General features: G+C 36.7%; 1 protein-coding gene across 8 annotated transcripts in view; it reads left to right on the top strand.

Annotated features, from left to right (window-relative positions):
• Positions 1–24,202, top strand: part of C2H8orf34 (chromosome 2 C8orf34 homolog) — a 420,116-nt gene that overhangs the window by 246,141 nt on the left and 149,773 nt on the right. For 5 of the 8 annotated variants that reach the window (XR_012128242.1, XM_073229645.1, XM_073229639.1 and 2 more), the window contains one exon: positions 21,408–21,543. Coding sequence is in view for 7 of the 8 variants with exons in the window: in XM_073229645.1 (XP_073085746.1) it covers positions 21,408–21,543 (136 nt within the window). In the remaining variant the exon portion in view is untranslated. The remainder of the gene's footprint in view (positions 1–21,407; positions 21,544–24,202) is intronic. The other 3 variants (XM_073229640.1, XM_073229642.1, XM_036998323.2) reach the window with 1 other exon arrangement.

Raw genomic sequence — 24,202 nt, forward strand, 5'->3', positions numbered from 1 at the left:
GGGAGCTGACCACAGGTTCCCAAACATGCCGAGAACAAGCTGTGTCCAGACACCACGCTGGATCAGAACAAACTTCTGAGCCCAATGGGAACACAAAGGAGAGCACCAGGGTCCCCACAAAGAGTAGCTGCCTGCTAGCCATTTTCCTAAGGACGCATATTCTTCCTCTTGTGTCCAGGTGTCTCCTTAGGTGTCAGGGGAGGAAAGGAAATGTGAAAAGAAGAAAAAAGTCTTTGGGGAACTTGAACCTAATATTGATTGTATCTGTATTAAAAAGAAGATCAAGTTTATTGAAACTTTAAGCCAGAGGCAATTAAAATACCTTTAAAAGGCAAATTTAAGGGTTTATTATCATCATCATTATTGTTTTGTTTTGTTTTCCATATTACTTAAAAGGGTGGAGGTTCAGATCACTTTACAGAAAATAAAGAATGCTCTTCATCTTAACTGTAATTAGCTCTGGAGCAGTCTACATGTGTTTTGGAGGCTATGAATAAACCAAGACGCCGACAGTGAAATGTTTGTGTTAGGATATAGTGATCCATAGGGTTAGGAATATATAAATAATTGTCTGGATGTGGGAGCACCAATATATTGAAGTTGGATCTGGAAATATAATCAATATGATTTATATGAAAAACATGCTCTAATTTCAAAAGTTCTGGAAGATGAACCCCAGAAGAAATATTAGACGAGTTTTCCTCTGACTCTGGTTTTATCTGAGCCTTGGCCTTAGTCCCTGTGGACATGCTGAGCTAGGACAGTGTGGAACATAATGAGTCTTTTGTACTCCAGCAGTGTGTGTGTGTGTGTGTCCATTTGTATGTATGTACGAATACGGGTATGTGCATGTGTGTATGTGTGTGTCTGTCTGCATGTATATACGCGTCTTCAATGAAAAGCTGCTATAGGCTGATTCCATTCTTTTGTCAGAATGTATTCATGAAAACCGCATATTGGATCTGAGATTCACAAAGTTGATCATAGTTTTCCTAACCAAATGATGTTACAATTTTGGTTTGAATTTAAGACACAACATTGAATTAATCATAGCTTAATCAAGACTATAGCTGCAAAAGGAAAAATTCAGTTATTACAAACCTTTATAACAATTTAAGATAGCAAAATTATGTTAAGAACTGTGGATAAAATATTCTGTAAAATGATTATAAATGGCTCTGAAATGTAATGTAAGCTATTATAAAATACCCTATAGATAACTGAGCTATATCACAAACTTGGCCAAATGTTAAATTATGGTAACTATTAATGTTTAATTCACAATTTTTCTTGCCATTTTGAAATTGGGAAAACACTTGAAGAAAGAAGAATGGCTAACCCTCTTAAAATAATATGGTTTGTCTTTTATATATTTTGATGTCTCAACTCATCTTCAACTCCAGTTACTTAATGTAAAATTATCCACTAAAGTGATTCTTTAAGACTTCACTAAGAATTTTCTTCTAAATAATTTGAAGAAAAAAAAGCTGCTTGAATGTTGCATATTGTTATCTATAACAGATTGCTTACACTTAATGTCTTAAAACAGCACATGTTTATTATCTTACAATTTCTTTGGGTCAGAAATCTAGGCACATCTCAGCAGTGTCCTTTACTTCAGGTTTTCTTACGAGGCTGTACTCAAGGTGTCAGTCAGGGCTCCTGGGGTCTCTGCTGAAGCTCAACTTGGGTGGGATCTCCCTCCAAGCTCACTCAGTTGTTGGCAGAATTATGTTCCGCAAGGGTTGTTGAACTGAAAGCCTCAGTTCCTAGCTGGTCATTGGGCAGAAGCTACCCTGAATTCCTTGTCATGTGGGCCTCCAAACCATGGCAATTTGTTTCACCAACATGTGCAAGCCAGAAAAGCAATATAGAAAACATGCTGGCAGGATGGAAGTCACAATTTTTGTAACCTAATCATGGAAGTGATATCTAATCAATTAGCTTCATTCTAAGAGTTAGATGTCAAATCAGCATGTTCAGCCAATTTTTAATGGGAGAGCATTATCCAAGGGCATGAATACCAGAAAGCAGGGATCATGGATCATCTCAGAGGCATCTTGCCGGAGCTGCCTTCAGCATATTAATCTTTACTTATCTCTTTCTCTTGTTTTCTTTCTCAGGTGCATGTTGTTGAAGGGCAAAGAAATCACAGTGTTGTCAGTAGAAAAGGGACCAGAATGTGCTTTTTTGTATTATTTATATAGCAGAGTGGTAGGTTGATGATACGGCTATAAGCCTGAGGCTTTCATAATACTAAAAGGAGTAATGAATGGCCATGCCAGAAAATATTTCATAAGGAAGATGAATCTCAAGGGAGAATCTTTGTTTCATTCATCATTAATCATGGTGTTGAGTGGTGAAAGTTAATTCACTTACACTTTAAAAGCACAGTACATGAGGCTGTAGTTAGGAAAGGTGAGAGAATTAAAAAAGAAAATGGGCTGCAAAATACAGATCAGTCATAGGGAGCACAAACTGGTGAAAGATCCAACATGTTTAAAGGTGATTTGGAAGAAGTTTTGCTGTGCAAAGTGCATTTAACTATGTCTTCCATAGTTTTATGACATTTCCAGTACAAATCTGCATTAGTTAGGGTATATGAGGAGATACTGAGATCGCTGTTAACATAAAAACAGAGCAGCCATCACCAACTAAGTTGTCTTTGTCTATGACATAGAATTAATTAGTAATGTAGCATGAACAGGGTATTGTGCTATGGTTGGAAAAACATCTCCTTAGTGTTCAAATCCAAGCTGCACCACTTACAATTGTGTGACTTGATCAAATTCTAACTCAAATGTCATATCCCATGGGCTGAACATGATCTATGCTGTTGTTTACCTACACTTTAAGTTCCTTCAAAAACTGTCCAATCTCCAGCTAATACTCTATTTTCTTAGACCTACCCATTTGATACCTGCCTGTAATACAGATAAATAAGGTATTTAAAATGTCTTAGAGCAGGGATTCTCAACCTTTGTACCACTGAGATTTTTTGGGCTGGATAATTATTTGTTTTGGGGGCTGGACTCTACCCACAAGATTCCAATAGTATCCACCTCCCTGTCCCCTCAGTTATGACAACATAAAATGTCTTCAGACATTGTCCAATGTCTCTTTGTGTGTGTGTGTGCGTGTGTGTGTGTGTGTGTGTGTGTGTGTGTTATGGGGGGAGCACAGGGAGTAAATCACCCATGGTTGAGAACCACATTAGGGTGCAATATAAGGTGTAACATTTGAATGCACCGAAAAGAGTGATTAAAGCATAATAGACACTCAACAGACAAGAGTTTTCTTCTAAAAATTTAACATAGGAGAGTAGTATCTTATACAGGGAGTTATTTTGATATAAGTACTGAAACACAGAAGACAAATAATACTGTATTAATAATAATAACATATAAACACTAATTTGAGAAATCATTTGTTGTAGATATTGGTGTATATATTATAAAAGCTGACCCTCAACTCTAAAGTCTGACCAGTCAAGCTTCAATTTTGCTGTCTCTTAAAATAAATACTGTGTGCCGTGGAGAAGACCTTCACACTTTCTGAGGGATCTTATCTTTAATATACTTTATCTATGAAATGAAGTGATAATGATGTATATCTCATGGTGTTGGCATGATTCATTCACTCTCTCATTCAGTATATACCTGAGCATCTATTATGTTCCAGGGACTATGTATTGACTGTGAGACAGTCTCTGCCATGAAAATTCATTAGGAAAGAGTCACATGATGAACAAATAAATGTAATATGTAATTCTGTAATGTAACAAATGGAGATAAAGAAAGATAAAAAGGATAAAGAATGATAGAAAAAGCTCTCTTAGATAGAAGAGTCAAGGAAAACTCTTCTCAGAAGGTGATATTTGAGCAGAGACTTGAATGGAGGGAGAGAAGCACATTATAGTCCTATGTGGAAGAAGGGGACCCAGGTAGAAAACACAAGTGCAGATACCCGAAAACATTAATATTCTTGGATTGCTCCAGGCACAGAAAGAAGCTACATTTGCTCTAGGGACTATACTATAAAGCCAATTCATCTATTATTATATTTTTTTCTTATCACCAAATACTGTTTTTTAGGAAACTCAGGAAGTTTATATAATGTAGAAAGTGAGATGAGGTTCTTAGGTGATATCATGCTGCATGATGTTATTAAAGAACAGTTCCAATAAAGGCAACTATCCAAGAAAATGGAACAAAGTTGAAAATGGTCTTGTAAAATTTCATTTTGTGGTTTGAAGTGTAAAGGAAGAGAACAGCATGTGGATTTCAAGAAAACAGCACAGAATGGAAAGTGGATTTACAATGCGTCAGACAGGGTGGCAACATTTTGTGGCATGCGGCTTGCATCTCCGCGATGGGAAAGGTATGTCCTGGGACTGCTTCTAGCCTGTGGCGTACCACAAGGGAGACTGAGTCAGCAACCACAGCCAAAACACATCAGCAGCAGTTTTAGCAAATGGCCAGCCCTGATCTTCTTTTTGATTTTCCTAAAATTTGATTCTTTTTTTTATTTCCTCCGAAGTGCTGAGCAAAAGACAAAAATAAAGGGAGTTTGGAGGGGACAGGAAAAGGGGATAGCTCTGATTAATGCCATTTTTAGACTAATCATACTAGATTTGGAATCCCAACAAACGTGATGAGCATAATGAAATAATGTTTTCCTAATTTTTTTATTTTTAATTTTCTAGGTGCACTTAGTTGGTTAAAATTTGCTTCTTTGAGAATACTTCATGATGATTTGAAAATCTCAGTATCAAAGCACAAAGTTCTGAGAGTCAGGGTAGCAAAGGACAGAAAATGAAACAGTTGAAATAATTAAAGACTACAATATCAAGGAGCTAGTGAAGGAAGAATGCTGTCAAAACTTAAAACTTAAGCAAAAATAAAGATAAAACACAAAAAAAGGAAAGAGAAAAGGAGAGTGTTGGTGGGAGATGTCAACTATCCAATACTTGTTACACTTGAAATCCAAGAAAAAAGTAAACTAACAATAAATCCTGAGTTTAATCACTAATATGACATCAGTTTAGTTTTGTGTATTTGTGCCGTGTAGATAAAGTAAAGTGACTTGAGGCAAAATCAACTTTACTAAAGGTAAGTTTAGAGCATAGATACTGAAAACTAGCTTTGGGGTTGTAGCAATTAGCATATAAGTATCATACTCTCTCCAAAGGGCCTATTCTGAGTTGGCAATTATGTAATCAGTTCAGAAATATTCATAAAAATGAGTTCAGTTAAATACTTGGGATCTGGGTCAAGAAGCAAAGTATCATCAAATATGGACCAGAGTCAAAGGTCATTAACAATCAAATTAATACAGTGCCCACATCAGGACTTTTCAACATAGGACCTTATTTATTTAACACAGAGCCTGACAGAACATGAAAATTATATTAAATAGAGCTAACAATTAGTTATGACACAAAAAGAATAAATGTATATTACCTGTAGCGGCTGCAATAATTGCTGCAACATAATGGTACAGTAGAACCAGCAAGTATTCCACAACTAAACTACTTGGATGAGAAATGTTTTCTCACTATTGAGAGAGATTAACTACATGAGTGCTTTAGCCAGAGGCATATCCCAGGGGAATTTAAATGGAATAAATACACTTTTAAACAGTAGATAAAATGATAAGCTTTTTCAAGATTTTACAGTGGTTTTCTGATTTTAAAAAATTATATACTTTTACTCATCAGCCTATGAAAATTAATAATTTGCCTAATCCCAGTCTTCTAGATTAACCAATTTTTCCCTACCACCCTTGCCTCACTCATGTCTACACACTGAACATTTTGCTTGGTTTGCCTCACTTCCTGTTTTCCAGTTGTATTCCTCAACACCTCTACTTCTAAGCTCTATGCTGAACTCTTGTCTGTGCCCCGCTGCCCCCACTCTCCCTCAGATCTGGTTCTTGATATGCTCTTCTTTGTTGTTCACAATGCATCATCACTTCAATTAGGGCTATTACTGAGCCTTCAGATATACCAGGCCAGCATGCTTATGTAGCTACCTGACATGAGTCCACATGCATGGAATATCAGATACTTTTATGAAACTTTTCAGAGGTTGACAATAAGTTTTAGGAAAAAGTCAATTTTTTTGGTTTGTTTATACAGTATAATCTGTTGAATTTGTGGTGGGTCAAAATTAAAAATAAAGATGCACTCTGATGAAGAAACCAGACTTTGGGTAGTGTTTGGATTTGAATTTGCTAGAAGCACTAGTATTTTCTTGCAGACTGAAAAAAGAAAACCATTCCCAGATGTCTTAATTTTTCTAACAGAAAAAACTTCACAATTTATATAATGATGGGTTCAATTAGCACAAGTCTTGTGATTCATTTGCAATCTAAGCAAACAAATTTCAGCCTATAAATTTTTACAAGTGTCTGTGATCGTCATGTGATTGGCTATTGACAAAGAAATTAAATAGGAACTAAGTAGCTAACAAAATATTACAGGAAGTTTTTTGTTCCTTTGAGTTAACATTAGAAGACAAAGAATATATGTAAATTTAAGGTCCCATAAGTATTTTTCCTAACTGGTCTAATCACTTTCTTTGTTTATTAATCTCATGTGGTCAAGGAAATGCTCTGTAATCTACTTTCTCTTATGTTATTAAAAAGAAAAATTTAGACACAGAACTTAAATTCTATAAGACTTTTTTTTTCAAATGCAATTCTAACTTAAAATGTTAAGACTAAAGTTATTCTAAAAAATTACAGCCTATAATATCTGCTATCTACCACTTTTTTCTTAGGCTTCATGAATTTGGTGAAGTTGTACTACTCTGATGTACTGAGAAAGAATACTGAACTCATACTTAAGGCATGATTGTAGAAATACAGAGGCAATACAAGCATAGCCTTAATATCCTTCTTTCATCTTTCAAGCAGAATTTGTCCCAACAAAGTGAATTATATTTTGCTCTCCATTCTTTCCCCCTTTTAAAGCTGTATCACAGAACCAAAAAGTTTTCATAAATATTTTACTTAAACTTCTCTAATTTCATATATGCTTTCTTAACACTTGTTTTATTTTTAATAATTCACTTAGAATATGTAACATCTGCTTAAAATATTTGACCAAATCAGTTCTATGAACATAAATCAACAAAGTAATTGCAATGCAGGGAAAAACTGCCATATAATTTTTGTGCAGCCCATCACTGAGTCCCTGTGAAGGGACTTATGTTTGAAAAGCTTTTAATTTTTGTTATAAAGTTCCTAGAAACAGATGTGAAAATTCACTAATATCCACATTGTCTAGTTCAGGCAGCTGTAAATTATTTTATGGATTACACATGAATGAAATGAAAGCCCTGGGATTATTTCATCTAGGTAGCTGCTAGTTTCTTAAATTCAATCAAAGCAATTCTTTGCTTGATTACTTCTCAGTTATTTAGACTGTAAAAGTGCTCAGATGCCATTAGTCATAACTTAGTCCATTTTTCTCAGTAGAGTCTCTGTGATTCAAAAAATATTTCATAATTTTATAGGCTAACTTTAAAAATAGGTAACTGTTTTGGGCTTTCTATTGTGAAAAAGGGTAAGTGCGGTACTTTCTTCTTTTAATTAAAATATTCATATAACATACTATTGCACTTGAAAAGAAAGTTACACATGAGAAGTGTCACTGCTTGACTTTAACTGCTAGGCTGATAATTTTATCAGCGTTTCTCAACCACATGTCTGTAGCTCCATTCCACACTCTCTTCCCAGCTCCACATTTGTCCCTGTAACTGTCCACTAAACATCCACATGGATATCTTGAAGATAGTGTCATCTCAGCATTCACCGAACCAAAGATATTCTCTTTTCCTGTATTCCCCTAAAATGGTAATATGGACAAACCTGCTAGGATTTCATATTCAGTCACCCAAATCTATGCAATCCTCCTCTGAAATAACCTTCCAATACATTTCTCTCTCCTTCCTTACTTCAGGCACTTAGAAGTTTATACGTGGGCTACTGATAAAGACTTGCAGCCTTTACTTTTCCAAATGGTTATTAACAAGTACAACAAATATATTCCACCAAAAGCTAATTTTCCAAAAGCCAATCCACTTAAAAATTTAATTTGTCAAATAATAAATTAACCAAGTTTATCAAATTATACAAAAATCTTACCTTGAGACTGGTGTTGGATAAATGCTTTATGTAAATTCTCACAAGAGCTCAGGGCCATCATTTAAAGAAAAAATAAAGTCATAATCACCAAATATCAACAAATGCCTCCTCTGTGCTAGATACACTTTTAAATCACTGGGATTATATGTATATAATTTATGTGTATATTATATATATGTTCAGGTACTGAAAGGGGCTATGGGAAAAAATTAAATAATGAAAACAAATATTCTCTTGAATAGAATCAATAAATTATTATCATTATATTATTCCCATGAATATTATTCTTGGATATATTCAGTGTACGTGTTTTTATTTTCATCAGTTTAAGGAATGGTTAGTCTAAAGCTCTAAGACATACTATAGTTGATTAAAAATATAATTTTTATTATTATATTCATGAAATATATGTTCTAGAGTGGCACTCTTCAATAGAAATATAATGTGAGCCACAAATTGGAGCAAGATACATTATTTTAAAGTTCCTGGTAGTCACATTAAAAAGAAGGAAAATGGAAAGGTAAAATTAATTTTAAAAATAAAGATTATTTAACCCAGTATATCCAAAATGTTATTTCAACATGTAGTCAATATAAAAGTTACAAAATAGATGTTCTGTATTATTTTCTTCATACTAAGTCTTCTAAATCCTGTGTATATTTTACTCTAACAGCATATCTCAATTCAGACTAGCCATATTTCAAGTGCTTCACAGCAATATGTGGCTAGTGACTAGTTGGGCAGTACATTTCTAGAGCATATTGATTCTGTTGACTATATTAAATATATTCCTGATATTTGGTACCATATATAACTGTATACTCTTGTATAAGAACATATTAATGATAAATGCATTTATAATTATTAGTAATATATTTATGAACTCATTCATGGATTAGTTGAATATGTTCATTTCAATGAAGAATATTTTAGAGATTATATTATTCATAAATTGATTGTTAAAAGAGAATATTCCTTAAGCTAATTTAGAAAATTATTTCAATAAATACACCTCTTTTAAAAATGGATTTGATCACTTCATTCCCCTTAATCCTCTGAGAGTAAACTTTTTGTCAGTATTACATTGCTTTCCCTATAGATGCAAGTTATAGTCATATAGCTACATAGATACCCAAAAATGCTAGGCAGTTTCATATTTCTGTGCTTTTTCATGTTCTTCCATCCTTCTGAAAAGTCCTTTGCCACCTAGTCTGGCTTATATACTTTTACATGCCTGTTAATTAATTAATTCAATTTTCTAATAATTTCTTTATCATTCAGGTTTCAGTTAGGAAACCAAAATTATTCTACATAATTAAAATAGAAGAGTGCCAAGGGCTAATAGATAAGCTCTGACAGTATTCATTTTTTTTTGCTTTTTTTTTTAACATCAGTTGCTTTCTCAGTTGTTTTACATAACATTTAAAACATTTGCTTCTGCTTTTTTTCTGGAATAGGGCTGATCCATGGTTACTGCTCTTTTAACCAGACATTAACATTCACTAGCTAGTTTAATTTCAAAGTACAAAAATACAGCAAGTATATTTTTTTAAATTCCCATCAGGTTATTTTTACATAATCTTTCTCCACCATTATTATCTTGAGAATCATGAGCCTCTGGTGAAAAAGAATTCCCAATTGCTGAAAAGAAATTTCTAGATGGCTGGAGTCTCCCCTTAAGATGTAACAGGGAAAATGAAAGTTCTTATGGCCAGGATCCTCCCCTGACACTAAACTACTTGATGTAATTGGCCTGCTGCTAGGCTGCTGTTTCCACACGTGTTGGCAATGAGTCATTATTGTTAGTGTTAGTATATAAAGAGCTCCTCCCAGTGCTCTGCCCAGAGGCAGACACTGAGATGGATGGTGAACTTGCCAGAGGCAGACGTGATTCCAACACTGACCTGCCACAGTGGGAATAAAGGTTGGTATAAACCCTTTCACCTTTTAGTTCTGTTGTTGCTAACCCAGAGTGAAATTGCCCAGGGCCAATCCCCCCGAGGCAAGACAGATACTGAATTTGTATTTCCTTATCACCGTTGTTGTTGTATCTACTTTATTTATAGCATTGAGCAGAGCCTTGTGGGGGAATAACTTGGAGAATATTTTATTTAGGAAAAAATGCCCAAAAAAGGGAAGGAAGGGAGAAAGGAAAGAAAGAAGAACGGGAGGGAGAAGCAAAGATGAATAACATTGATGTTCTAAGATTCTAAATTTTATTTTTTATTATGTGTATATGTATATTTTTAATTAAGGTATCATTGATATACAATCTTAAGAGGATTTTTACAACATTCACCCATATTATCAAGTCCCCCCCCACACACGTACACCATTGTAGTCACTGTCTATCAGCATAGTAAGATGCTATGGAGTCACTACTTGACTTCTCTGCCTTGCCTGTAGTGGAGAAAGTGAAGGTTCCTATGGCCAGAATTCTCACCTGGCCCTGCTTGGTTATGTCACTACACACGTGTGGGCAATACATTGTTATTGATTCTATATAAAGAGCTCCACCCAGTGCTCAGAGCCGTTGCATATCTGCAAGGCTGCATGAGAGCAAAGAGACTGGAGTGGTGGTAGCACCAAAGACAGAGACTAAGATGGCTGCAGGGGCAGAGAACCCCAGAGGCAGAGACTGGCTTGCTGCATGCAGACTCATTCTGAGTGGATAGGATTCTAGTGACTGACCTGGCACTGTGGGAATAAAGCCTGGTATAAACCCTTTCACCCCAAGAACGTTCCAGTGTCATTTCTTTGGTCTCATTGAATCCATAGTGAACTTGCCCAGGGCTGAAACCCATTGGTAAGACACCCGTGACCACCCTACATTATGTGTGCTAATCATAATGCCTCTTAATCCCCTTCTCCCTCCCTCCCCAACCCCTACCCTTTGGTAACCGCTATTCCCTTCTGGGAGTCTGTGAATATGATGCCGTTTTGTTCCTTCAGTTTTGCATTGTTGTTACACTCCACAAATGAGGGAAATCATTTGGTACTTGTCTTTCTCCACCTGGCTTATTTCGCTGAGCATAAAATCCTCCAGCTCCATCCATGTTGTTGCAAATGGTAGGATTTGTTTTCTTCTTATGGCTGAATAATACTCCATTGTGTATATGTACCACATCTTCTTTATCCATTCATCTACTGATGGAGACATGGATTGCTTCCAGATCTTGGCTATTGGGAATAGTTCTGTGATAAAAATAGGGGTGCATATGTCTTTTTGAATTTGGGATCTTGTTTTCTCTGGGTAAATTCCTAGGAGTGGAATTCCTGGGTCAAATGGTATTTCTATTTTTAGTTTTTTGAGGAACCTCCATATTGCTTTACACAGTGGTTAAACAAATTTACATTCCCACCAATAGTGTAGAAGGGTTCCCCTTTTTCCTCATCCTTGCCAGCATTTGTTGTTCCTCATCTTTTGGATGTTGACCATCCTAACTGGTGTGAGGTGATATCTCATTGTGTTTTTAATTTGCATTTCCCTGATAATTAGCAATGTGAAGCATCTTTTCACGTGCCTGTTGGCCATCTGAATTTCTTTGGGTAAGTGTCTATTCAGATCCTCTGCCCATTTTTTAATCAGGTTATTTGCTTTAGTGTGTTGAGGCATGTGAACTCTTTATATATTTTGGATATTAAACCCTTTTTGGATATGTCATTTATGAATATATTCTCCCATACTGTAGATTGCCTTTCTTTTCTGCTGATGGTGTCCTTTGCTGTACAGAAGCTTTTTAGTTTGATGTAATCCCATTTTTCATTTTGTTTTTGTTTCCCTTGCCCGAGGAGATGTGTTCAGAAAAAAAGTCGTTCACTTTATAGTCAAGAGATTTTGGCCTGTGTTTTCTTCTAATATGGTTTCATGACTTGCATTCAGGTCTTTGATATATTTTGAATTAACTTCTGTGTATGGCGTTAGACAATAATCCAGTTTCATTCTCTTGCATGTAGCTGTACAGTTTTGCCAACACCAATTGTTGAAGAGGCTGTCATTTCCCCATTGTATATCCATGGCTCCTTTATCATATATTAATTGGCCATATATGTGTGGGGTTATATCTGAGGTCTCTGTTCTGTTCCATTGATCTATGGGTCTGTTCTTGTGCCAGTACCAACTTGTCTTGATTGCTTTTGGGGTGTTGAATTGTTTTCATTTGTCTCCATATATTGCTTGATCTCTGTTTTTATTTGGTCATTGATCCATTGATTATTTAGGAGCATGTTGTTAAGCCTCCATGTATTTGTGGGCTTTTTTGTTTTCTTTGCATAATTTGTTTCTAGTCTCATACCTTTGTGGCCAAAGAAGCTGATTACTACAATTTCAATCCTTCTGAATTTAGTTAGGCTCTTCTTGTGACCTAGTATATGATCTACTCTGGAAAATGTTCCATATGCACTTGAGAAGAATGTGTATCCTGCTGCTTTTCGGTGGAGTATTCTGTAGATGTCTGTTAGGTCCATTTGTTCTGTGTTGTTCAGTGCCTTTGTCTCCTTACTTATTTTCTGTCTGGTTGATCTGTCCTTTGGAATGAATGGTGTGTTGAAGTCTCCTAAAATGAATGCATTGCATTCTATATCCCCCTTTAATTCTGCTAGTATTTGTTTCACATATTTAGGTGCTCCTATGTTCGGTGCATAGATATTTATAATAGTTATATTCTCTTGTTGTACTGACCGCTTTATCGTTATGTAATGTCATTCTTTGTCTCTTGTGACTTTGTTTGTTTTGAAGTCTATTTTGTCTGATACAAGTACTGCAATTCCTGCTTTTTTCTCCCTATTATTTGCATGAAATACCTTTTTCCATCTGTTCACTTTTAGTCTGTGCATACACAGACTTTGGGTTTAAAGTGAGTCTCTTGTAGGCAGCATATAGATGGGCCTTGTTTTTTTATCCATTCTGTAACTATGTGTCTTTTGATTGGTGTATTTGGTCCATTTACATTGAGGGTGATTATCAATAGATATGTACTTATTGCAATTGCAGGCTTTAGATTCACAGTTACCAAAGGGCCAAGGGAAGCTTTACTATCTAACAGTCTAACTTAACTCACTTATTATACTATTTCAAATACAACCTCAAGGTACTTTTTTTCCCCCCTCTCTTCTTTTTCTTCCTCCTCCACTCTTTATATTTTAGGTGTCATATTCTGTACTCTCTGTGTATCCCTTGACTGACTTTGTGGTTAGTTGATTTAAATTTGCATTTGTATAGTAATTAATTGTTCTACTTCCTTTTCTGTGGTTTTATTTTCTCTGGTGACATCTATTTAGCCTTAGCAGCACTTTCATGTAGAGCAGTCCCTTTAAAACACACTATTGAGATTGATTGTGGGAGTAAAATTCCCTCAACTTTTGCTTCTCAGGACATTGTTTAATCCCTGCTTCAAATTTAAATAATAATCTTGCCAGGTACAGTATTCTGTTTCATTGCATTAAATACATCATGACACTCCCTTCTGGCCTGTAAGGTTTCTGCTGAGAAGTGTGATGATAGCTTGATGGACTTTCCTTTGTACGTGATCTTCTCTTTCTCTGGCTACTTTTAATACACTCTCCTTGTCCTTGATCTTTGCTGTTTGAATTATTATATGTCTTGGTGTTGTCTTCCTAGGGTCCCTTGTGTTGGGATATCTCTGCAGTTCCATGACCTGAGAGACTATTCTTTCCTCAGATTGGGAAATTTTCAGCAATCATTTTCAAAGAGACTTTCTATCCCTTTTTCTCTCTCTTCTTCCTCTTGTACCCCTATAATGTGAATATTGTTCTGTTGGATTGGCTGCATAGTCCCCCTACTATTCTTTCATTCCTAGAAATCCTCTTTTCTCTCTCTGTGCCTCAACTTCTTCGTTTTCCTGTTCTCTAATTTCTGTATCATTTACCTTCTCCTCTACTTCATCTAATCTGCTTTTAAATCCTGCCATTGTATGTTTCATTTCAGATAACTGTATTTTTCAAAGTTTCTTTTCTTGAAATCCTCCCTGAGTTCTTGAATATTTTTCTGTACCTCCATGAACATGTTTATGATTTTTACTTTGAAATCTTTATCAAGAAGAGTGGTGATTTCAGTTTCGCTTAGCACTCTTTCTGGTGTTTCTGGTTTGTAGGGATTCTGGTTTGTAGAAAATTCTTTTGCTGTTTCGTAATTGTAATGATTACTATGGAATAGTAACTTTGTGTAGGTGGCACCCTCTAGTGCCCATAAGCTCTACTCTCTGGAGCTTCTCAGCACCTGGAGTGATGGCAGGGGTCACAGGCTCAAGATGCCAGCACCTGCTGGGAGGAAAGAGCTCTTTCCTGCTTCCCAGCTGCAGTGCCTGCTTCTACTGCCAGGGCCAGTGGGCCGAGCACACAGGGAGGAGCCTCTGCATTACGTCCCTGTAGCTGCCATATGTGAGGCTGCTCTCTGGCTTGCCTGGCAAAATGGCAGGGTCAGCAGGTGTGTGGACCGGTGCCTGCCTAGAGGATAGAGTGGCAGACTGTATCATGAGACAGTGGTTGGGAGGCCTTGGCACTGCTTTGCCAACAGTTGGATGTAGCATCTGGAGATCCTGAAAGCTCCTAACCTGCTGGGCTTATTGTGCTGGGATGATTTTGTCCACCTGTCCTTACTCCTGAACAGCATGTTCTGTGTAATCATTGCCCCTTTAGCACCCCTCCTGCTGTCAGCAAGTCAGTGATAGTTACTCTAAGCTGGTAAAACAAGACCTGATACTCAAGTCTGAACAGGGTGGCTAAGTAACTTTCAAAAAGTCTTATGAAATGTACTTCTTGAATTTGCGAGTAAAAAAAGAATTCTGGCATGGAGTTTTTACTGTTCATCAAAATGTAGTCATAAAATTTATGTCTTGTTACTTTGTCTACATATGTCAAGCCATCTACAAATGCTTATGTAATATCATGAAACTCCATGCCCCTACCCTGTATCTTATTAGTAGAGAAATGGTACAGAGGCAAATAGATAGTTGAGGGTTTGGACTTTGAACCTATCTTCAAAGGTAAGGGGTTGGCCATCTTGTCTGGCTTTCTTAGCCCAGAATGAACCACACAATCATGAAGAATAATTCAGTTCTCACCCATTAATAATTCAGTGTAATGTGCTTTGCAACTTTAGGTTTAATTCATAACAGGTTGGCCCCAAAAGGTTGTTTCCTCATTTAAAAAATCTTTTAATAATTCAATTTCTTCTTTTTAAAAGTACCAGATATAACATAAATCCTTATAGAATTCTAATGAGAATTCTTGAGAGGAGGTTAGATTTGGAAAAAAATTGAGAGATCACTTAGTACAATGCCTCTGCAAAATTCAAAATCATCCACCGTAAATATTCAGCCTCTGCTTTAAACACTTCCAGGAATAGGATACTCACCTCTCCCACACAGCACTGTACAATTTGCCTTTGAACAGATGGAAATGTTAAAACATTGTTATGTTGACTCAGAAATGTGCTTCCCTGTCCTTAGACCCATTCCTTCTCTGGAGCCACAGAAGGAACTCTGATATCTCTTCTATATGACAAACATTTAGATATTTGGAGGTTTCCATTATGGAAACAAATGAAGACCATACAAATGAGAACAAACAGAGGTTATTTATTCAGAGCTTCTTATAGCAATGGAATCAGCTACCATTGCTTGCATCACTTGCCAGGGACACAAAGGCAAGTAAGGTAAGCAGGAAAGCTTTATAATGGGGAAAAAAGGAAGGCTTGAGGTGTGTTCTGATTGGAAGTAATTCACATGGGGAAACTGAAGTCAAGCTAACTAGAAGCAGACTACTGTATGCAATTATTTTGGGAAGCATATTTGGCTTTCTCTGGTTGATTCTGAGTTGGAAATAGGGACAAAAGGAGGGAAGCTGGCCTTTATTATGCATTCTTGAATGTTTTGAGACATTCGCTGCAGAGGTTGTGGTTTGGCTTCACTGGTTGGTTCCAGCAGAGGTAGTGGGTCAGTATTCTAATATCAAATAATTTTTTCTATTGTCTGTATGTATATTCAACCTCTCAGTCCCTTCTTTTGGTCATTCTTTCTCCCCTGGCAGCAAGTTGGTCAAAAGGTAAGACTAGAGATACAGATTTTCACTGCTTGCTGATTATTCACTTGTCTCCATGATCAGTTGTATCACAAGAGCTTCTTAATCTTTTTGATGTATCATCATGGTGATCATTTGATGACAAAGTGGCTGTCTAGAATCATTTAAAACCCACATTAAGCATTAAGATTAAGATGATAGAATTCAATGGATAAGCATCATAACCACTGTAACAAAAACAAGAACAGTTAAAGTCCATTCACGTTGCTTCAGAACTAAGAACCTAAATTGTATAATCAAGGCCTAGAGAAGAATTCCACAGGTCATAAAGATCATCCTTAGCCAAATAACTTTTTCCTTAAGACAATGCATAGCCCCTTTTCTCCCCTACCTGTTTCATTGAGCCAAGTACAGCAAGAAGTATTAACAATGACACAGATACTATCATGACTAATGAAAGAGAAACCTAGATGGTCCACCACACTATTGCCAAGAAGTTGAGAACAATCTATATCCCATTTAGGGTAGAGGTGGTATAATTCATAACTTCTGCCAGAGTTAAAATGATACATGTCTTACAGTATTTTGTTTGTATGATTCCTATTTTTGGCCACACTGCTTTGATTGTTTGCATAAACAATCAGTAACTGCCCCAGGTAAAGTGCTTAAATAATCAAGGGTAGGCTTATTTTGTAGTTCACATCTGAATTGTAATTTACAGCCTTTGTGACTTATAGAATTAGGGTGTCTGTGTTTGGGTAAGTTTTATAATACTGTTCCCAATGTCTGTGAGATATTAGTATGAGACAAGCAAGACTGGCCGTCACAGCTGTGATGGAAGCAGTATCTGGTAGGAACACATGGACATCCAAGAAAAAGGAATTGTTCATGACATGAGGTTGGAATCAAGACCTTATATTAGCTGGTTTACACATTTGTCTCTATTAGTCCCGATGGCAAGTAATCGGCCCATTGTTTTAAGAAGGTCATTGAATTCAAATTTAGAATTATCTTGTGTCTAATTGACAGACTGTAATAATTCCTTCTGTGAGAGAGGGACACTAGCAAAGTAACAAGTCAGTTTATTTAAGGCCATTTGTCCATGTAGGTGGGTAAAAGGCCATTGGCTGTAATTCTCCTTTGGTCTCATTTGTTGAGATTAGAATTTAGTGAGGAATGGGATATTCATCAGTCAGCAAGCTTGAAGGCTCCTGTTTGGGATAATCTGAGACTGGTGTTAGAATGTTTATGCTCAGATCTAACAATTTTAGTAAGAAGAGTATAAAAGAAAAGCCATTTTAGGGTTTGACAACCAGGGGTCTATAGAAAATGAAAAGGAGAATGATTTTAAGCAGATAAACAATTAAATAGTAATTGGGCAGCAGTTTTGATCCAACATCTTGTGTAGAATCTAAGGTCGTCAGATAGTTCTGAATGTCTTGGGTCATCTGTCCACTGTGAAGATGATCTGCTTCTATAGAATCTCATCTGAGAGTCTTCAGTTTGAGGCCCATTTTGGAAGAGCAGTCTTCCAATTTTGATGATTCTGGTTTGCTTCTTTAGTTGTGAAATATGAACCCAAGAATTTACTCCAGGGAGTTGTACTTCTGTATTTGTTGTTAACAGTTCAGTGAGGTTCAAGAGTAGTTTTTTTCTCTGAAATAGTCTTTCAATAGATGAAATCTCATAGTTGAATATCATGAAAAAGCTGTTTAAGATATTCTAGCAACCTTAACCTGTTGGTGATAGTATTACTGGTGGAAAAGTTGCTATTCTTCCCAGGATCGTGTCTTGGAGGTAATGAAGAATGAAGTGAAAGGACAAGAGTACAGAGAAACCAGCAAAGCTTTTAATGAGCAAAAAGAAAATTGATCCACTAACCGGGCAGTGATCCAAGGAAGGATGCTGTTAGGGCTACAGTGGCTGGGGTTTATAAGCACAACAAGAAGGAAGTCCACATGGTTACCTAGGACTTGTTGCTAGGTTTGACCAGGCCTTGTTGCTAGGGTTGAGCATGATATATTGGCTCCCTGTACTGAGTCCTTTAGGATGGTTTTTTACTCTTCCACTTGACTGGCCAACCACAATGCCTAGCGTCAGCGTCCTGCTTGGCCGACCTTTACTGGGCAACATGTCCTGTTCTACCTACCCCACTGGCTACCTTCTGCCACAATAGGACTGGGTATAGCACATGAATCTCCTGCAGTATTTTGCTATGTCTATGTGCCTCACAGCAGAGAATAGTATCACAGGCAAAATCCTGAAACACGAGTCTTTAGGGAAATAAAGAGTGTGGAATATAACTGACATAAGAATGGGTGGAAGTACCTTTGACCAAGGGAGCCCAAGAGTTTCTGAAAGTTTTATTATTTTATTGCAAGGATGTCACTGACATTTCTACCTTTCCAGAAGTTTGTAGGTAGTAAGAGCAGAAAGAGATGTTTCAGTCCATCCTGAAATTAGATAGACATATAATAACTAAAGCATATTCAAATCTCATGGAAATAAGCTGTATAGAATCCATCAGAAGTTGTTTAAAGGGCCCTTAAAGCTTCAGTTTCTGGCCATGTCCCACATTTAAAATTTTTAAAGAATTACGCTGGTGACAAGCCCACATGACTTAAAAATGACTTAAGCTGTCATTTAAAAATTTTCCCAGCCATGTTGATTTAAGATAGTAACCAATTTATCTGTTGTACCAAGATGAATAGTTTCATGGAGAAATTTAGCTAACTTGCATTTGAAACCCTCCACTGCCACCAAGCAGCTGTCTTGAGAGCACCAGAGTTTATCTAAGTGAAGCTAGAACCATATATATTTTTAGTTTTTTGCTTTTCAAAATGGGTGACCAAATGATATTTTATAGTGGCCTCTTTGAATTCTTTTAAGGATTTATCCTTTAAGAGTTTAGATAGGATTAAAACCTTGGTTAAGGATGTTGTTTGACAAAATGATCTGCTGAAGTATTTCTTTTAGCTTCCACATTATTTCATTTTTCATAAGGCCTAAATTTTATAAAACCTACCTTTTTATAAAGTAGGAGTGCATTTAACAGTGTCTTAAACTTTTTGTCCATTTTTAATGAGAGTTCCAACAGAGTTGACTCCTTTGTTTTCAAAACATCTCAGTTATATTTTTTAAAAAGCATACCTGTATATATGTTTACTCTCTGGTCTTTGACTGCTTGACAAGCTTGGATAAGTGCAGTAATTCTGTTATCTGGGCTGATTTTATCTCAGGTAGACGACTATATTCTAAAGGCAAGCTTAAATTGGTGATAGCATATTCTGCTCTAGTTTCAAGTTTTGTGGTATAAGCCATCAACCAATAATATAAGTCAGAGTCTTCAGTAGGAATCCTTTAAGCTGAGTGAAGTATAACAAGTTCCCTAACTAAGCTAAGCAAATCACCAGGTTCCCTTCTTTTAGTAGGGTTAGGCTAGTGGCAGATTAGGGTGTTGCAGTGGTAATAGTAATGTGAAAGGGAGAGACTAACAGAATCTCATGACAGCCTACTTAGCTAGCTGAAAAGTGTATATTCTGAGGTAGTAGTAATGCCTGTGTTGCATGAAGAATCATAAGATCAAGAGAGGAGCCTCTAACTAGCTCAGCAGAAGCACCCAGGTTTGAAGTAGTGGCTATTGCCCTAAAACAAGGGGAATGAAACTTTGCAATAAGGCCAAGATAATGAATTTTTATGACTCTCACGGAGTTGATTTAAAACTAAGGGCTTGCCCAGATTGCTCAGGTGTAAGTAGACATAAAAGATTTTAGTTGAGGTTGCATCTGTGGATAAAGTGAAGTTTCCTATGGCCAGGATTCTCACCTGGCCCTGGTCGGCTAGCTCACTACACATCTGTGGGCAATACATTATTATTGACTCTATATAAAGAGCTCCGCCCAGTGCCTTGGGCAGCACAGTGGCACGGCTACAAGGATGCAGGAGATCAGAGATGAGACTGGAGTGGTGGCAGCACCGAGGACAGAGACTGAGATGGCTGTGAGGGTAGAGAGGCCCAGAGGCAGAAGATTGGCTTGCTACATGCAGACTCACTCTGAGTGGACGGGATTCTAGTGATTGACCTGCCACCATGGGAAAAAAGTTGGGTATAAACCCTTTCACCCCCAGAACATTCCATTGTTATTCCTCGGTCTCATTGAATCTATAGTGAACTTGCCCAGGGCTGAAAACCATTGGCAAGACACTGGGTTTCTTCAAATAATGGAAGGCCTATTTATGACTTAGGCTAAAAGTTGTCACAATCTCAGGAAAATTTGATACTTGTTTGCAATATACATTTAAAACTAGAAATCATCTCTGTTGTTTTGCGAGGAACCTAAAATGTTTAGATAATCTATAGCTAATCAGGAGAGAGGGATTTCCCTCTTTTCTCAGGCTATAAGCTCAATATTGGATTATGTTTTAGCAAAATTATAATTTATCTTTTTGAAACTTAATATCACTCTTTTGGTAAGGCTGAGTGCAAATAAATGAAATCCTTTTTTTTTCTTTTATACATGATTCCGATTCCTTGTTCTCTGCATAAAGCAGGAAGCATATCATGTACATATTGAATCAGGACTGAATGACCAGGGAAACTTAGATCTTTTAACTCTTGATTTAGTATCTGGGAAAAATAGAAGGTGGCATGACTACAGTTGTCCATACCAAGTGAAGACAATAAAGAAAGGTTTAGAGTGGAAAAAAAGAGAGGGCTTCAGATACAATTGGAGCTTGTTGAGTGGAGAAAATGAAGGAGAGCTAGTTAGAAGTGAATGATATTATGTAACTAGTTTGGGAACCTATTTGTCTATCTCTTATTGGTCCTATGCTGTAAACAAACACAAATATAGAAAAGCTGGTGGTCATTGACCCAGTCCTGACTATTTAGGGCAATTGCTGCAGAGATGTGGTTTTTCTTCCCTGGATGGTATCAGCAAAGGCTGTGGATCCATGTTCCATGATTGAAGATGGTCTGCTTATTATCCAAACAGATTCAGTCTTTTGCCATTTTGCTTTTGTAAATCATCTCATATAATTTGTCTCCTACTACATCTAGAAATGATTTGAAAAATAATTGATTCATGAGGTTGGATTTTTGAAAAGTGGAATTATAATGTATTTTTTAACAAACTACTGGCAGAAACCTGAAAACATGGACTTTCATCCTTTATTAGAGTTAATATTTATTTTTGCAATTGTTTATGTTGTTACAGAGGATCTTGATGATTTAAGAATGGAGGGAGTAACTACCCTGCTACCTTCTGGGAGCAAATTTAACCAAGGTCGTGCTACTCACCCTGCTGAACTTCAGGCCAAGGTCACACTGAACATCTGTTCAAGGTGTGCCAGGTAAAACAAATAATTGGTATAGTTTGTATAAACATAATGTTGATTTTTAAAATCTAAGACTTTGATCCAAAGGGTGTACTCCTCTGTGTTAAGAAAGTATTTCTTCAAGTTCTCTTTTGTGCTGACATTGTCAAGGGAGCTAGCCGTGCAGTTTATCCTTGTACCCAATGCCATGCGGACCGAGAATGAATCAGAATTTAAATTGTTTTCACTTCCAAGTTTGAGACTATTCTAAATCTGTCTCTGAATTTCATTTGCTATTTGCTCTTCTGTTCCCTTTCAAAGAAGATTCAAGGGCCTCTAAAAGTTCAAAGCTACTTTTAAAGCACCTTCATAAAGGACGACTTTGCCCAGGTATAGTTCAAGATCTACTATTATTGGCCTCTTAACCTGTTCCTCATCCTGTTCACCTCCTGGAAAGAATTTAATCAGCTTGACACTTTTTAGTTTTGGCAGCTGGAAGCAATCTTTGTATATACTGTATGTGGCCAAAGAAGTAGCTTAAGTTACTGCCAAGTCAGCTCCCAGTGCTGGTATAGCAGAAACGTGCCAAATAGCTAGAATTCATTCTTTTGTAGGAACTAAATCTCATTTGCAAAGAGGCTTTTAAGCCTGTTTAAATGATAAAACAAGCCTTCTAACCCTTATGTAAATGCTGCAGATTAGCAAGAACAGTGCACTGGCTGGCCAGTTTTATCTCCTTTCCATTTTGTCTAGCTGTTCCATTGTAGTGTTTGAGAGGGGATTAGCTGCTTGGGTATTGGGAGAGGGGTTCAGTGTAGGAAAATCAAATCAGATTTTTGAAGATTTCCTCTTTTACCCCTTTGGAATTTTAATTTTAATTTTCCAGGCTTAAAAAAATAGAAAGGACACTTCTTAGAAGACCAGGGGATGAAATTTGAGACCATTAGGAGAAATGCCATAGCATAGTGAAAACACCAATGGGAAACATGCTTTAGATAAGTAATGTTTTGGTGAATTGGCTTTTTGATTAGGGCTGTGAAGAAAACTTCTAATACGTGATAATATTTAGCCATTTTGATTGTACATGGAAGAGTTGTTTGGCGTTTTTTAAAAAACATTTATAGTATATTTGTTCACATAGAATGTGAATGGAGGGGCATTGATACATGGTGCTTCATATAATTTGTAGAAGATCGTTTTTTTCAAAAGGGAAAGCCTATAAAAATGATATGTTTCTAAACAATTTCAAGGATTTGAAATTGGGACCAAGCATACATGTAACCTTAAATATCTGCCATTCATTCAGCTTTCCAATGATAGAGTTAGATTGTAAATTACAAAAAACCTGCATATAAGGTGAGCTGTTAACTAACTTATTGAAGAAATATCCAACTGAATAATAATTGGTTACATTTATTGCATTCTCAGTATGTACCACATACTATTCTAAGCACACTAAATATATAAACTCATTTAATATCAAATAATGCTGGGAGTTCATTACTATTATTCTTATTTTATAGATAAGGAAACTGAGGCATAAAACAAATAAAACAAAATTCAACCAAGGCATATAAAACAAAATTCAACCAAGAAAATTTGAAGATTTGATTGGCTTTATTAAGTGATTCATGAGTTGGGTAGCATCTCGTCTAGCAAGTAGAGAGATGCTCTGAAGGAGTTATAAAAAATGGAAGGTTTTTGTAGACAGGAGGGTGGGGAAGAAGTTATTAATGAAAGAAAAGAAGAGAATGCTTCAGGGAAGATATTCTTCCCTGAAGAGGAAGAGCAGAGGAACATTATCACACAGATTACCTCAACTTCTTTCTGGGGAATGGAGAGGGCTCACGTGACATATTACCTCATTGGTGCCAGCCGGAAGATTCCTGATGGACTAAGACCGCATGTCTGGGGAGGATGAAACTGCAGTTAGGCTGGCGTTAAGCCTGGGTTTGGTGACCTGGCTCAACCCTCACTCTTGGACCTGTGGCTTTCCTTTTTAACAGGCATGAGTTGGTTAAATAACTTGTCCAAAGTAATCCAGCTAGTAGGTGGCAAAACAGTTTCTAACCCAGGCGGTACAGTCTGACAGTCTGCCTGCTTAGTGACTGTTTTATTGCTAAGCACAAAGCTATTTTCTGAAGGCAAAGTTGAAAGCCTAAAATAGAAACAATGAGAAGCAGGTTTGGGTATTTGATGTGATGGGAGTTCATGATTTTTTGGTGGAGAATAAGGCAACGTTGTACTTTCAAAAGCAAGATAGACATGCTGATTGAGGGAAATGTGGTAAACCATATGGAAGAAGACCCTAGGCTGTTGAGTTTAGAGTAGCTGCTCAGTGAAAGAAAAAGCAATATTTTGTCAAAGACTGAGGAATCTGAGATTTTACCTTATTTGCAACCTGACATGTTCATCTACCACTGTTTCACAGGTGCTGGAAGAAAACAGAACTCCTGGGTCAGAGCGCAAGGACTTACTACCCACAACAATAGCAAGGGGCAGAGTAGTAGCATTTTCACTGGTTCCTTGATCCACACATCTCACAAAATGATACAGATAGGGCAGTAGATTATAGTACATGAGAGGAACCCTGAGTTTGAGAAATCTGTTTGTAATGGGAAGTTAGCATTGCTGTAGAGAGAGAGAGAGAGACTCCATATTTATCTTTCAAGGCTGTTGGCTATAGAAACATCCC

The sequence above is a fragment of the Manis javanica genome, chromosome 2 (genome assembly GCF_040802235.1).
Source record: "Manis javanica isolate MJ-LG chromosome 2, MJ_LKY, whole genome shotgun sequence".
In the NCBI taxonomy this organism is placed as follows: domain Eukaryota; kingdom Metazoa; phylum Chordata; class Mammalia; order Pholidota; family Manidae; genus Manis; species Manis javanica.